Source organism: Drosophila suzukii, chromosome 2L (assembly GCF_043229965.1).
Source record: "Drosophila suzukii chromosome 2L, CBGP_Dsuzu_IsoJpt1.0, whole genome shotgun sequence".
Taxonomy (NCBI): domain Eukaryota; kingdom Metazoa; phylum Arthropoda; class Insecta; order Diptera; family Drosophilidae; genus Drosophila; species Drosophila suzukii.
In genome coordinates, this window is record NC_092080.1 from 22,567,912 (window position 1) to 22,582,143 (window position 14,232).

Here is a 14,232-nt window from a genome sequence, read left to right on the forward strand (position 1 = left end):
GCTGCCATAGACTGCAAGCACCCTGCGCCACCATATACATAATAATAAAATAAAATTAAAACCGTCACGCCAGGCGTCAGTGGAAGTCCCCAGTACGTACCTGGCCAACAATCGCGGCACAAAACAAAGCCATCGAAACCCCAGCGAACCGAGTCCACAAGGAGCTGCCTCTGAAGCTGGGGCCGGCACCCAAGACCACCTCCAAGTCCAGGCCAGGTCGAGAGCGGATCGGGCCAGCGGGTCACCGTAATGAACCATTAATATGCCAGTTCCCCCCGAAAATCCGGCGATAAGAACACCGCGCTTTTCCTACATCGAAATCGAACTAAGAGCCCAGAGCACGGTAAAAAATGTTGATTAAAGTCATAAAATGTTTTAGAATGGTTGTTATTAGGCTAAATCATTTTAGTTCTTAAATTTATTAGCATATTGTTTTAGCAGATTTAAACTTCTTAAAAAAAATCCTTTACAATAGGGACGAAAAATGAAGGTGTACGTTTTTCCTATAATTGATTATTGTTATTTTGATTAAATAATTAAAAAGAATTATCTATTTATTATTATTAAAGTCTATCAATAATAATAAATAGATAATTCTTCTTTTTTTTAGCCTAGGCAGCTTAGTTTTTATACTGTAGCTCGAATTAAACTGCTACCTAGTGACTAACCATGTTCGAGATCAAAATTTTTGAAAAAACTATACTTTTTTCTGCAGTGTATAAATTGGAGTTCTCCATTGTTTTCCCCGCCGCCGTTAAAGGGCGACTTGTGCTTATCATTAATAATAATGTCGGCATGAGGCTAGCGCATTACCATTTGGCCAAATGCTCAATTGGATGGCTTGTATTGTACATGAAATTGGCTTTGAGCTATTGTGTGTGAGCAAGGGAGTTGGGGTCTGCGAAGGCACCTGTTCGGGGAAGGTAAATGCAACAAGCTAAGATCGAGCTTGCAGATAGTGTCTATTGTAAATGGAGAGAAATTAAGACCCTTATGTATAAGAAAGTAAGAGTACTTCGTATTTAATAATCATTTAGGCTCTTGTGAGCCAGGCCAAATTACATAAAACTTAAATTACTTTAAGATTGGATTTTTCTTTTGATAGTATGTACAAGTTGTGCATGCCTCATAGGTACACATGAATTAAATTTCATCAAAAATAAATATTTAAGTAAAAATTAATATAATATTACAAATTTAAAGGGGAGTATACATATACTGGAAACAAAATCTTAATAAATGCAAATTATCGTTATTAATTTGCTGATTAAAAAAATAAATTTTATGGTATAGCGTTTTTGAACTCCTAACATAAATTATTTTTTTACTACTCCTCAGAAGTAGTATTAGTGTAGATTGCAATAATATAAATATTTAAGTGGAAATTCTGCAATTTGATAGTACATTTTCGGATAATCTGATGTAATTTTTGATGATGATGCACGGAACGGACTAGCTTTAAACCAAAATATTCAAGGTTACCAAATGCAAATAAAAAGGTTATTTTGGCCACCTTTTCCCCCAGAGCCACACCTTATTAACCCCCTCTTTTACATATCCGATTGCCAATACAATCTAAATTAGCCAGCCAATTCGGCTAGCAGCTCCGCTTAATTGGTGGAAAGTAGCGTAACCGTTCCGGCCACGTTAACTTTGGCACTCCGAGGGCGATGGAACCGCTCAGCAGCCGACTTGGACAGAAGACACTTGCTGGGCAGAGATGCCAAAAGGAAGCTGACAAGTTGCCAACCATCCAGGCGGTGAAAAGGAGAAGGAGCAAAAGGTCCCGCCAAGCATTCCAAATCGATTACGACTGTTTTTAGAAAGATCAAAGAGGGAGTGGGACGTACAGCTGTCCCGCTTCTCCTCTAGCAAGGTGTTTATTAATAAAACTCCAACTATTTTGGCCCGAGAGAGATGGATATAGGGAAAGCGAAAGAGACGGCGACAGAGCAACAGAAACAGTTGGTGGTACGCAAAGTGTTGACAATGCCCATGCCCAAAGTCCAAGTCGTTGGCACCGACTGCGCAACGACCTTCGGCCGGATACGGGTCCGGAATCCGGATCCTAGGGTCCTGGGCAATCATCGTTAATGATGGCAATGTCCTTGTGCGCCCCGATTTGACAAATCAATTTGTGCGCTAACAGCATGCGCTCGACTCCCAGTCCCTTGCAAGTCAGTGGGATAACTCGAGGACGAGGCCGAGGGCTCACAAAGTACCTTGTTCGATATATTTCTTCATCGGCGATGACAGGGATCACAGTACGAGTAGTTGGCCCAACAGACCAAACCGAAATGTTTGCCAATACGGCTGGAATCTGTTTGGACGGGTCGTGGTGAGCAAGTGTATCTGCTGATAAATGGATCTGAGAGGGTTGATGAAGTAACAATCATGATATCGGGATCAGCCTGCAATATTACTAAGATCCTTTAAACTAAACACATTTGTCAAAGTATAATTATATTTTCTGATCTGATTTATAGTACGTACACCACATTTATTACAATCAAATGGCGTTGTCCTAATACAAACTAATTGTCAAGGCGTTAAGATCCAGAGCAGATCTATTTTTTTGGCATTCGTTACCTTACGTAGTAAGTAGTACGAGTAGTATTATATTCATGAAGGCGATACTTAAGCTCTAGAGTTATTTTGCCAATAGATTGAATTACCTTTGGTCAATGTTTGTCTAGTTGTTGATGTCAAAAAATAGTTTATAATAAAATTTATATTTGTACGTAAAATATTTCTAAGGATCCGCAAAATAATGGAAACAACTTTGTTACTGCCCCAATACATTTTACAATGCAGAATGAAGATTTTTTAAAGCTCTTGATTTTATCTTGATTTTGTAACTTTATTTAACTAATATAAACATCGGATTATGAGGCAGAGCTGTTAAAAGCTTTCATAAACGGCTCGGCTGTATCAAACATCTAGCTTTGTTTTTTCTGTTCATACATTCTTCTACTCTGTGGTATATCATTCTTTTAAGGTTTTAAAAATTAGAATTAAATGGATTTTTTAGTTGATCGGCAATGCAATAAAAATGCAGTATGAACGATCGAAACAATAATCACTTTATTTTTCGTTCATATTGAGTCTAGGATTATTTCAATTTAACAAAATTAATATTATAATGTATCCTGTTGGACTACTTCCTTCGTCAGGCTCAATGAATTTTGTTGAAAAGATGATTGCTTCAATCAATTGGATTGTTTCGTTACATTCCCTGTAATCCCCGTTTATTTCTCTATTATCCTTGACTTTCGGACTTTCATCCGCCTCGCACATCTCGATGTCCATAGCTCTGCTTTGCACAGGACACCTCATTAGCAGGGATTATCGCTGCAGTTCGGAACTCGGGAGATAGGACTCTACCTAGGGAACTCTACCTGACTTTGACTCCGTTCGACTGACCGACTGACTGACTGAAAGCTAAGCCTTTCCTACTCTCCTGGCTTAACTCTTGCCTGCGATCCCTGCGCAAGGACCCTTTATCCTGCGAGGAAAGGGGTTCGTGTCCTGGCTGAGCGATGAGCATCGCGCACGAGGACGAAGAATGACAGCAAATAAAAGTTTATGGCACCGTCGTAAACGGGCCGAAAACGAGTTGACCTGAAGGGAGGGCTGTGCGCCGTTTACTGCATTCTTCCTGGCAGCAAAGGATTATTTCCGAAACGGCCTAATCCCGGCAGTGGGAAACAGAGTGGGAGAGTGAGTGAGACAGCCAACCACTGGCACTGCAAATCCTTTCGCAACCTTTGGCCGCCTCCTGGAACTGGAAATTTTGATTCGCAAATCGCTCACAAATCCCCCTCTTGGGTTAGTCCACCTTGCTGTCGAGTAAATATTTTGAGGTTTTGCGCTGCTTATGTGCCAGGCAACGCCTGGGTTTATTGGTTCATCATCGGATCAGCAGGTAGATCCCAATCGAAAACTCAATATCGGTCTCGATCGGGACCTGCCTGGCCCAGATCCGACCGACATCCGAGCAACAATTAATAAAAAATTAAATTAAATTTCATCTCGAGTGGCGTCGTTGTAAATTACTGTTTTCCCTGCCTTTGATGTTCAACACTTTGTCAGCTCATTAATCACGGCTTATGGGGAGGGCACAATGCCAGAGCAGGGAGATCGGCATGTCCATGATCTCTGGACAGGCCCAACTTCCATTATCGCCATGGCTGCCCCTCTGTGTTTTTGGAGGTTACATCGCCGAGCTTTTCCTCTCGCGCGCTTTGCTGGGTAATTTTATATCGCTACCGAAAATTAATGCGTAATATTTTCGATTTAATCGTTTCCCGATGGAAGCTTTCTTTGCTACTGTGGCTGAGAATTTTCGCTCCAGCTCAGTGGGTAGCGAGTTAAAATCGTAATTGGTTTATTAACCCAGTTGGCGATACTAGCATTCGATTTTGTCTAGAGATGGGAAGAGATGTCCCATACAGAGCTAGCAAATCCCCTGATTATGGTTTTTAGAAGAACGAAATCAACTAGATCTAAATGGATTTTGTGCAATTTTCCTGGCTAATCTGTCGGTCTACCTGGAAAACCCTTCCCCGATTCCTAAGTCGATTGTAAAGTCAATATTTACTTTTCTCTCGCTGGCCAGAGGAAAACAAACAGCGCTTAAGGTTTTTTCTAGATTAAAATAATAGAGACTTAGCCCTAGGCTGTCTGAGCTGTCTGGAGGTGAGGATTCAAGGATAATGACTTCATTAATTGCCATCGCTCGGACACGTAGGATGGGCTGATCCCCGATCCTAAAGGATGAGGTGTGAATTTGAGGTAAGTCCGAACGAGGGCAATTACTCTAAGTTACTCTGAAATCGAGGGGGCAATTAACACCTTGGTTGGAGTTGTCTTCGCTCTCCTGATACGATGCAATCTTTAGCATTCCATTTCGGGAGTTTTCTCTTTTTCCGGAAACTATGCGACCCCTCTCACAGCTTGACCAGGAGTTCCGAGAGAAGAAGGAGTCGCCCCGGGGCGACTGTTGAGGTCTCCAGCCAGGTCCGTGGAAAGCGCAGCTACTTAAAGGCTCTAATGGCCCAGAGGATTTCCCATTTCCCGCTGCGAACAGAAGCGTGTCAAGGCTGCTGAATGGCCAGGATTTCGAGTGAAAGATCATGGAATACGGGACAAATTAGCATAGATATATTTATTTTCAAGGCACTTGCTACTTAGGCTATCTATCATCTTATCTTTCTACCCTTAGTTGGTATGGTATTTTCTAGGCTTAGGTCTACGAATTGGAACTATTTTGGGGGCGAGTTTGTCAGAGGTTTTCCCACATGGAAAATGTCTGTACTGCCCCACACAAAAATGTTATTTTTATGTTGCTCCCCAGCTATGTACATCTTTGGCGACTTGTTCCAGGGATCCGGTGACACCTGCTCCTGGAGGTGGAGGATCCTTGCGCTTGGTGTTTAGTACCAGGAGTGATAGAACGGCTGTGGCGGCATCGTTGTGTAGTTCACCTTCGAGGGCGATGGAAAGGCGGCGGCATTGAAGTTCTGCGGCATGAAGTGTGCCGACGAACTGGGCGGCGGATAGTGCGGATGGGCGCCGGCGTACTGCGGATGCGCATGCGGATGTGCGTGCGGATGTGGCGCATGGGGATGTCCGTGATGCGGATGCGAGTGCGCATGGCCGGGGGCCGAGGGATAGGTGGCATATTGGGGCGCATGCTGGTACGGATGGAACATCTGGTGGGTGGTCACGTCCAGGGCCTGGCTCGTCGAGCTGGTGGAGTTCAGCGAGTCCTCCGGCGAGAGTGGCGCATTGGGACGCAGTGCCTGCATGGAGCTCCATCCGCCGTACAGCTGCGACTGACTGGCGGCCAGCAGGTCCGCCGACTCCACCTTCAGGGCAGCCGATAGCTCCTCACTTCCAGCACTGGCATTGGCCAGCGACTGCGAGGGATCGACTCCCGAGTTGCCCCCACTGGAGGTCACTCCTCCTGCGCTCACCACCGCGGAAAGGCTGTTGGGCGTGGGCGGCAGCTGGCCAAAGGCGGAGGACACCGACTCGTTGGGACTCTCGTTGCGCGGCATCGTCTGGTGGGCATCCGTTTCGGTTCCGTAAACCGATCCCAGCTGCGTCTCATAGCTGGACACGATAATGTTGCCGGTGGGTGTGGTGTTACCATTCTCCCCCGGGATTATGTAGCTCGCGGTATTGCCGCTGGGGTTATAGAACTGATGATGGTGCGGCGGTGTGGTCGTGATTCCCGGCGACAGGTTGCTACCGGTCATGGGAGCTCCGGCGGATACGGAAATGTTGGCGTGACTGCCGTAGAAATCGTACTGCTGCTGGTACACACTGGCGGCATCCAGGGATCCCGGCATCATGGCCAGCGGAGCCATGCTGGGGACACTGGAAACCACGCTGGGCAGGGAGGTGGCCGTTGCCACATGGCTCACAGAGGAGACTCCAACTCCAGGAGCTACGGCCGAGACCGAGGTGTGCTGCTTGCGGAGGCGAGCCCGCCGGTTACTGAACCACACCTGGATGCGGGCCTCCGTGAGATTGGTGCGCTGGGCCAGCTCCTCACGGGTGTAGATATCGGGGTACTGGGTGCGCTCGAAGGCGCGCTCCAGTTCGTCCAACTGGGAAGCGGAGAAGGTGGTCCTGCAGCGGCGTTGCTTGCGCTTCAAGGCGATTCCCGGCTCACTTTCGCAGTCGGAGATGTCCTCATCGGAGGGCTTGTTGTGGTTGTGATGACCGCCCGAGACGTCCGAGCCGCAGGAGCTGGAGGCCTTGGTAACACCACCCGAAGGAGATTCCGAGGCGGAGGACAGCTCGTTGTCCAGCGGAGCATCTCGGCCACGCACCAGGCGCGAAATGGCGGACACCGACGGTGCTGTGCTCCTGTCGCAGACTCCCTCGCGGATCAGCTTCTCGCGGATCTCCCAGGAGAACATTCCCGGATTGCTACGCTTGTAGTCCTCGATCCGGTTCTCGATCTCAGGCGTGGCAATCCTCGGCTTGGAGCCACCAATCACTCCCGGCCTGATGGAGCCTGTCTCCTGATAGCGGTTCAGGATCTTCGATACGCATCCGTGGGACACGCGCAGTTGTCTGGAGATCACACAGGGCCGAATGCCATCGGCAGCCATCTCGACGATTTTTAAACGGATATTGTTGGGCAAAGGACGACCGTTGATGAAAACTCCACCTAGTTGATTTACGCGCCCCTGGCCGCTGTTCATGTCTGGAATGGCAGAAAAGGAAGTGGAAATGGAAATTTTAGAGGCTTTTCCAATTTGCTAGGTAGCGGGAAGCGCGTGTCACTTGATTTACGACACCTTCGTCCGGAATTGACTTCCCGGGAAGAGGGAAACTCGGAGCTAAGGTCGAAGGTCAGAGGCGCGCGACTCTCCCGCCGGGCAACTAATGGCCATTAGAGAGTTGCCGGCGGCCTTGGACCGAACTGAGATGTTTTTGGAAGGCAAGTGAGCAGTGAGTTTAGAAAGGGATCGAGAGAGATCGAGAGATTAGCAGGAGATCGGTGATATTCAAGAAAAAGCTCAAAGTGAGATGGGAATGGATATATCTTTAAAAATCTTAAGGGCCTTTGAAGATATATCAACTTTTAAATTAAGCTCAGAGTGATTTATCAATCCAAAGATATGTTAAAATGAAAGAATACTTAAAAGGATCTTCTAGATAGTTTAGATATAGTTTGGACGGGTCTAAGTTCCACTTGAAAAAACTTTAGAACTTGGTGTTATCTTAGATCTGAAGAGAAAGCTTCGGGTGTCTTGAAGATATGTAGAAACAGCAGACACTTACCTTGCATGGTAGAATATCCATTGAAGAAGGGTCTGTGCATGGCGGCAGCAAAGGCGGTTACGGTCATATTTTTTGGAGCTCCAAGATCCGCGAAGTTGTCCCGGCACAAAACCGGCGGTAACTCAGTCTTGGAGTTCGGGTATCACTTGGTTATCTTATCACTTTAGATCTAGACGATATTTGGACACTTTGTCAAATTCATAAGTAAGCGTTGCGAGGTGTTGATTAACCGATTAGTTTCAGTTCGAATATCTTTGGGCGCAATCTTGATAAGGCGAGGAGACGGAGGCAAAGGCGAAGACGAAGACGAGAGCGGTGTGACTCGTTGCGCAGTCTGTGCCTGACTGACTTCACCATCCGAACGTCGGCCAAGATCGTTGCCTTTCTGTGAAGCCCCGGCCCAGACGTCGGCCATATCCCATTGCCACTTGGCAGGTAACCACCACGCGGACCAATCGCAGAGCTCTCTACCGCGGCCTCTCGCTCTCGCACTCTCTGCCAGATATCGGGCTATATAGCACCCATCTCGCTCGTCGCCGGGGGCGTCTCAGCTGGGAAAGCGTCGTGGAATGGGGGAGTAGAAAAGAGAACTTTGGACGGGGTATACGAGAACAAGGGCGCCCCATTATTACACCGGCTCCTTGATATTCCCGATATCCGTCCTGGGCATGACGGTTTTACCGGTTTCCGGAAATAAAATATCGTATTAAGAGGTAGACCTAATTAAATCAAGTACGCATTATACACTTTTCAAGCGTAGTATATCCTTTATTGACACCTTGTTACAAGGATATGTCTGGCAACAATTTGATTATTCCAAGTCATCTCCCAATGATTATCTAAAACTATTGACAAGGAAAAGTTATCTTAGGTTATCGGTATTCCTGGGCTGGGGTTCTTTGCTCGATATATTCTTTAAGGTTCCACTCGACCCTGGAAATCAAATTAGATATTCACTGGAACTCATAATGCAATCGAATACGCGTTTAACACTCTTTACAAGCGTAATATATCCTTTATTGATACCTCATTAGGGCTTTTCATTCATATAGGCGTGGGAGCAGCCAGTTTTCCGACAGTTATAGATAGCAATCGGAACCGGTCGAAAGAAGTTTTAATAAAACAATATTGTGGTTTAAAAGTACTAGGATATAGTGCATAAAAAAGTGTACAAATATTAACAAATTACATAAAAAAAATGGATTTTGTATAAAATAATAGTGAATTAAAAGGATCAAAATATGTTATTTTAAAAATGTCTTATGAAAAAAGAGGAAAATCGATTTTGGACAAGACAAGATTATTTGGATTATAACGCTTTAGTGTTAAACGCGAATTGGATTGCAATTAAATCATCTGATATTGACCAGTTTTAGCTATTACACCATTAAAAGTTCAACATTGGGGTTCGAAATATCCGAACTATATCCATATCCTTGTCACGCTTTTGAAACCATTATGCTCCGGTGCTCAAGGTGATGGCATCGTTGCGACCCTATTCTGTGGGCTGTCGTGAGATTGATTAATTATGGAATTTCACGCCACAGAGACCCTCAAAAAGAAGTTAAATAAAACCGCTGGAAAAGAAAGCGCCGAGCGGGATAACTACGAAAACCCGAAACCACCGAACAATAGAGAGCGCCAAGTGTTGTGAGAATTAATGATGGACCCCGGTCGAAACGCCAGCGAGGAAATTGGCCCAGAGAGACGTGACGAATGCGCATCCTCCTGGCTCGGATCCGTATCCAGATCCAGAAACAGATCAAGGACGACGGAGGCCGCAGGCCAACAAAGGTTGGGTTTCTACTGCTCGGTGCGGCTGCCCGTTGGGAGTTTGGTTAAGCAAACCCAACGGGAGGAGTTCGTAGTACCAGGCACCCAGTAAGGAGTCCACACATTTTCGCCTGGCAGGATAGCAAAAACCCTCACGACCTTGAAACGCGGCCTTGATGGCAGGATGGTATCCGAAGACATTTCAATTGGAGCAGTCACAGGGGTATAAACTTTAGGCAGAGAGAGGCGCCTCAATCTCCGATCGAAAACCTATCCGATTCGATCCTTGTTGATTTTACAATTTAGCAAGACAATGAGCGCTGAAAAGGCAACTCATATAACGCTAATTTCGCGCTATCAACACTCGGAAAAGGGAGATCTTGCAACAGGATAGGGACTTTGTGAAAAGAAAGGACCTGGCAGAGATGCAGGAAGCCGTAGGAGGCATCGGTGCCATAAACGCTGCGAGTCAGCTTCGCTCGCATTTCCACGAATCAGCCAGCGGGAAAATGAAGACACATCCGTGCAATGAATAAGGATGTTAAGAGACTTTTTATGATGCCACCCAGGGTGCTATGAATGAAAATCCTCCTCGTGATCGTCAACTTTCGCCAACGGATCTCTCGTACCTGCGAAACTGAATCTCTCCAAGACAAGGATCGCATCTGATTTGGATGACCTGCTTCGAGAGGCTCGTGCGCCCAATCGATGCGAACAAATAGCTCTATAATCGACGACAACATTGAATGGATTGTCCCTTTTATTTGGCCCCAATTTACGACAATCCCTAGTTTTGAAAACTATCTACATTGCCCGTTGTTGCTTAGAAAATGTGTAGATGGACTTACTTGTTATTATTTCTATTATTTGTTGTATTAGCCAACATTATAATAACAACATGAGGTAACCCATAAAAATATTGAAATATCTTTGTAAGTTTATAATCAAATTTTTAAAGATAACCCCCATTTAAAAGGAAAATCATTTCGTTACAGAAAACAAAACAATTTGCAATAAAGTCTTAAAGAAAATCAAAAGATTTCTTAGTTTCGCTGTGATCGTCTGACCTTTTCATATAATATAGGTGCCAGTGAAAAGTTGTGCAACAACTGAGTTTTTTATTATTCCAGGTTATCAACTGTAAGCACCATAAAATGTAATAAAGTGTTGTTATATAAATTATTCAGGGTTTAAAAATAGGGCACCGAAATGATGTCACTCCAAGGATATTTGGTTTTTCCGATATTATTCAATCTGGCTAATGGGTATGTCCAAGTCTTCAGAATCTTAACGATATTTTTCCAACTTTTCTTCTCTAACTTTCTGCTGCTGTTTGTGTTTGGCAATCGATTCGCTTTGGCCGGACGTAATGTGGTCTGTTGTCACACATTGGAACGGCCTTGATTGTTTCACGTTCCCTGGGCCTAATGTCTTTATCAGGCCCTTTGCGCTCGTTGTTTTTGTTGCTGTTCATTTGGATGCTGTGGTGTGCAACGAATTTCTGTTTCTTCTTCTGCCCACAGCCCACAGAAGGCTCTTCCCGTAGAAGGCACTACGGGATTCTTAGATAATGAACTATTTAGAGCCATGATTTCTAGAAATTAGGGAATTCTGGACAGAATATCTTAATGTACCATGGCATGCCATGTCTAAATGCGTCGTATATTATCCTTAGTTACCTATTCTCTGTATTCAAATGGTGACGAAAATGCTAAGCTAAGTAAATACCACTTAAAGATTATTTTCAACATTGTACAGTGTAACTGTATTTTATGAAACGCGATTTCTTTAAAAATAGCTACATACATTTATCAATCTTTGGCGACCTTTAATTGTCTTTTCTTAATTCATATAAATTTAAACCAGTATATTTGTACAAGTATTTATTAGAGTTTTAAGTAAAGTTTCATAATTTATTTTGATATACTTAATTTTTATGCGTTTATATTATCTTTAAATCCCGAAATAAGTAGGTACTAAACTTCAGTTATAGTTCGAGTCTTAAGCCCACGCTGATCCTCTGGTCCTGTTTTGATCCTCAAATATTTCCACTGGATCGGCAGACTGGCAGGCGGCGATTGACTTTTTCTTAATCCGCAGTAAGTTTTAGTAAATACGAGTCGCAAAAGAGTCCCCCTGGTCACGGCCCATCCCAAAACCAGCCCTCTGAATCTCCCAGCACAGTTTTCTCCGGAGTCCGGAGCGATCGTAAATCGAAATCCCTGCTAAAGCATGCAAACAAATAGCGGCAAAATGCGAGATTAGAGGGAAAGTCGCACCAGCTTAGGATCCTGGCCATCCTGCATCCTGGATCCCGCAGATCGCCAGTTGACTTTTTCAAATATTTTGGAAAAGTTCTCGAGTGTTGATCGCCCGATTATAGCGGATAATCGCATTACAGACCGACGTTTTATTGATCAACATTTGTAAACGATTTGGCATGGCAGTTGGGTGGGACCCGCTAAACCGGGCCAAGGAATCCCAGGTAGTTATAGCCACGGCCCAACTGCCGGAGAAAAAATGCTGCGGCTCAACGCAGCCCACGCCCACCGTAAAAAAGGGGGCGGAAGGCTGAGGGCCTTTCCCGATCTCCGGGCGATTAACCCTTGCTCTTGGTACCAGTTTAGCCGGGCTAATTGAAGGCATTAGTTGTTTGTGGGTCGCGAGGTGGCTTCCGCAGAACTGCTTTGTCCTCAAATTAGCATCTCTCATATGGCTCGATCGGAATCGGAGGGAACTTCGCGCCGCTGCCCACAATCGTATGGTTTTGGCACTCCGACCGCATGGCATTCGTCATGCACTCAGGGAAAACACTCCGCTGGAAATGCAGCATACTATTTCCGATTCTATAATTATGCACATTCATGCAAAACAATATTGTCCAGAAATAAATATTATTTTCTTCAATAGCTGATAAAATCAGAAGAACATTATATTTTACAACTCGAAAATGTATTAATTTATTAATTTATTTATTAATTTACTTGTCAAAATATATTCATAAATACTGAAAAAGTATCATACAATTTCCTAGTATGTATAAGTACGTTTGGTTACACTTAATGCAATCAATTTATCAATAAAATGTTATATGGCGACTTTTAATAACAATCTTTTATAACTATTATTAATAATTTATAACTGTTTTTTTTTGGTTTTTTAATAAAACTCAGAAGTAGCAGTCACGTTTGACTTCTATTTTTTAAAGTTTTTCTCAACTGTAATCAATAAAATTAAAAAAATCTTAAATTCAATTTTGAAAACTATAAAAATAAACAATCAAAAATAAGAATAATCTGTTACTAAAGTCTTCTAAAATAATAAATGCTAAAAATTATTTTTATCAACAAATGTTTCAACCGTTTCAGTCCCTGCTTTTTCATTGTTAATGTGTACATATGTAATCATGAGTATAAATTATAGTGGACTTTTAAAACCACGTAATATTACTAAATACTACTTTAAATAATGAATGTTTACTAAGCAATATTTCTACTTAATAAATTTTTTTATTTATTGCAAATCGGGCGATAGATGTTGAGCTTTATATGAGCTGACCTAAAATTAAATGAATCTTCGTAGAATAAAAAAAAAATTAAATGAATAAATAATTTTCCACGTAATTAGTTAAAACTACTACTACCACTACTGCCCAGTGGGGCTTTAAATAAATATTACAAATAACTCGTATATCTTTTATATACTGGCAGTGTCGTCACTGACCATGTTCTGGCTAGATATGGGTGATAACTTATAAAACAATGGTCGGATTTAGGAAATTTTCAGCGTCCCGGTGACTATTGGCAAGCGAAAAAAATGTATTTAAAATTGTAAGCTTTTAAAATGTGGGTGCCAAAAGCGTTTGTGGCCATTAGAAAAAAGTTCGCTGCGCAAGAATTTCTTGAATCCTCATGCTTTATGGCTAGTACGGCTCGAATAGTGATCCTAATTAAAAGTATATATACTTTATAGAGTTGGAATACAAAAAAAACCCTTTACTCCACGATAATAAACGATATGAAAAGGTATTCTCTCAATAAAACCCTGAAATTTTCAATATCATAAAAAAGGAAAATAATTTACAAGCAACAAAGACAATCATGATCAAAATGTTCAATAAATTAATTTAAAACCCACTCGTGTCAAGTAAAGTTAAGGAGTTTTAAAGCATACATAATTAAATGTTTGTACAAAAGTTTTGTTGTTACATGTATGTTTGTTTATTTAATTAAAAAACTTTAAAATACCTTGACTTGACGCCCTCTTTAGTAAATCGGATTATCTTCCTGTGTATTTCGACGTCGCACAGTCTGGCAGAAATTTCGCTGGTCATGCAGTAAGTAAAGAGCCTGCAGGGATGCTCCTTATCCCGGGGCCAAAAGGGGAGCCCCTGCCACATACACCCACTTTCGAGAAACTCATTAGCCTGGGGCACAACAAACGGAGCCCAAACAAAACAATCCCAGCCAATCGAGCGCTAAACGCTGTCGGCACACATCTGAGACGGAGGCCAACAAATTGATCATTAAACAGAAGGCGCAAAGGTAGGCGCAACCCATCGTTGTCCAACAGCAGATCAGCTTCAGCATCAGCATCAGGTCGAGATCAAACACCTGGTCCCTCGACCTGCCGAAGAAAGTGACGAGGCCGCGACGT

The 14,232-nt window shown here is 43.4% G+C and overlaps 1 protein-coding gene across 1 annotated transcript; it reads right to left on the reverse strand.

Moving 5' to 3' along the window:
- Window positions 1-5,147: 5,147 nt before the first annotated feature.
- On the reverse strand, window positions 5,148-8,388 carry prd (paired). Its single transcript, XM_017071418.4, has 2 exons — window positions 7,804-8,388; window positions 5,148-7,222 (listed from the first exon to the last, which is right to left on the reverse strand). Exons 1-2 carry the CDS (start codon window positions 7,868-7,870, stop codon window positions 5,436-5,438), a joined length of 1,854 nt encoding a protein of 617 aa, XP_016926907.3. The 5' UTR covers window positions 7,871-8,388; the 3' UTR covers window positions 5,148-5,435.
- Between the last annotated feature and the right edge of the window lie 5,844 nt (window positions 8,389-14,232).

Bases quoted from the DNA above. Each gene is read 5' to 3' on its own strand.
- prd (XM_017071418.4), bottom strand. From the start codon at position 7,870: ATGACCGTAACCGCCTTTGCTGCCGCCATGCACAGACCCTTCTTCAAT. The intron at 7,223-7,803 runs GTAAGTGTCTGC...CTGCCATTCCAG, and splicing joins TGGATATTCTACCATGCAAG to ACATGAACAGCGGCCAGGGG.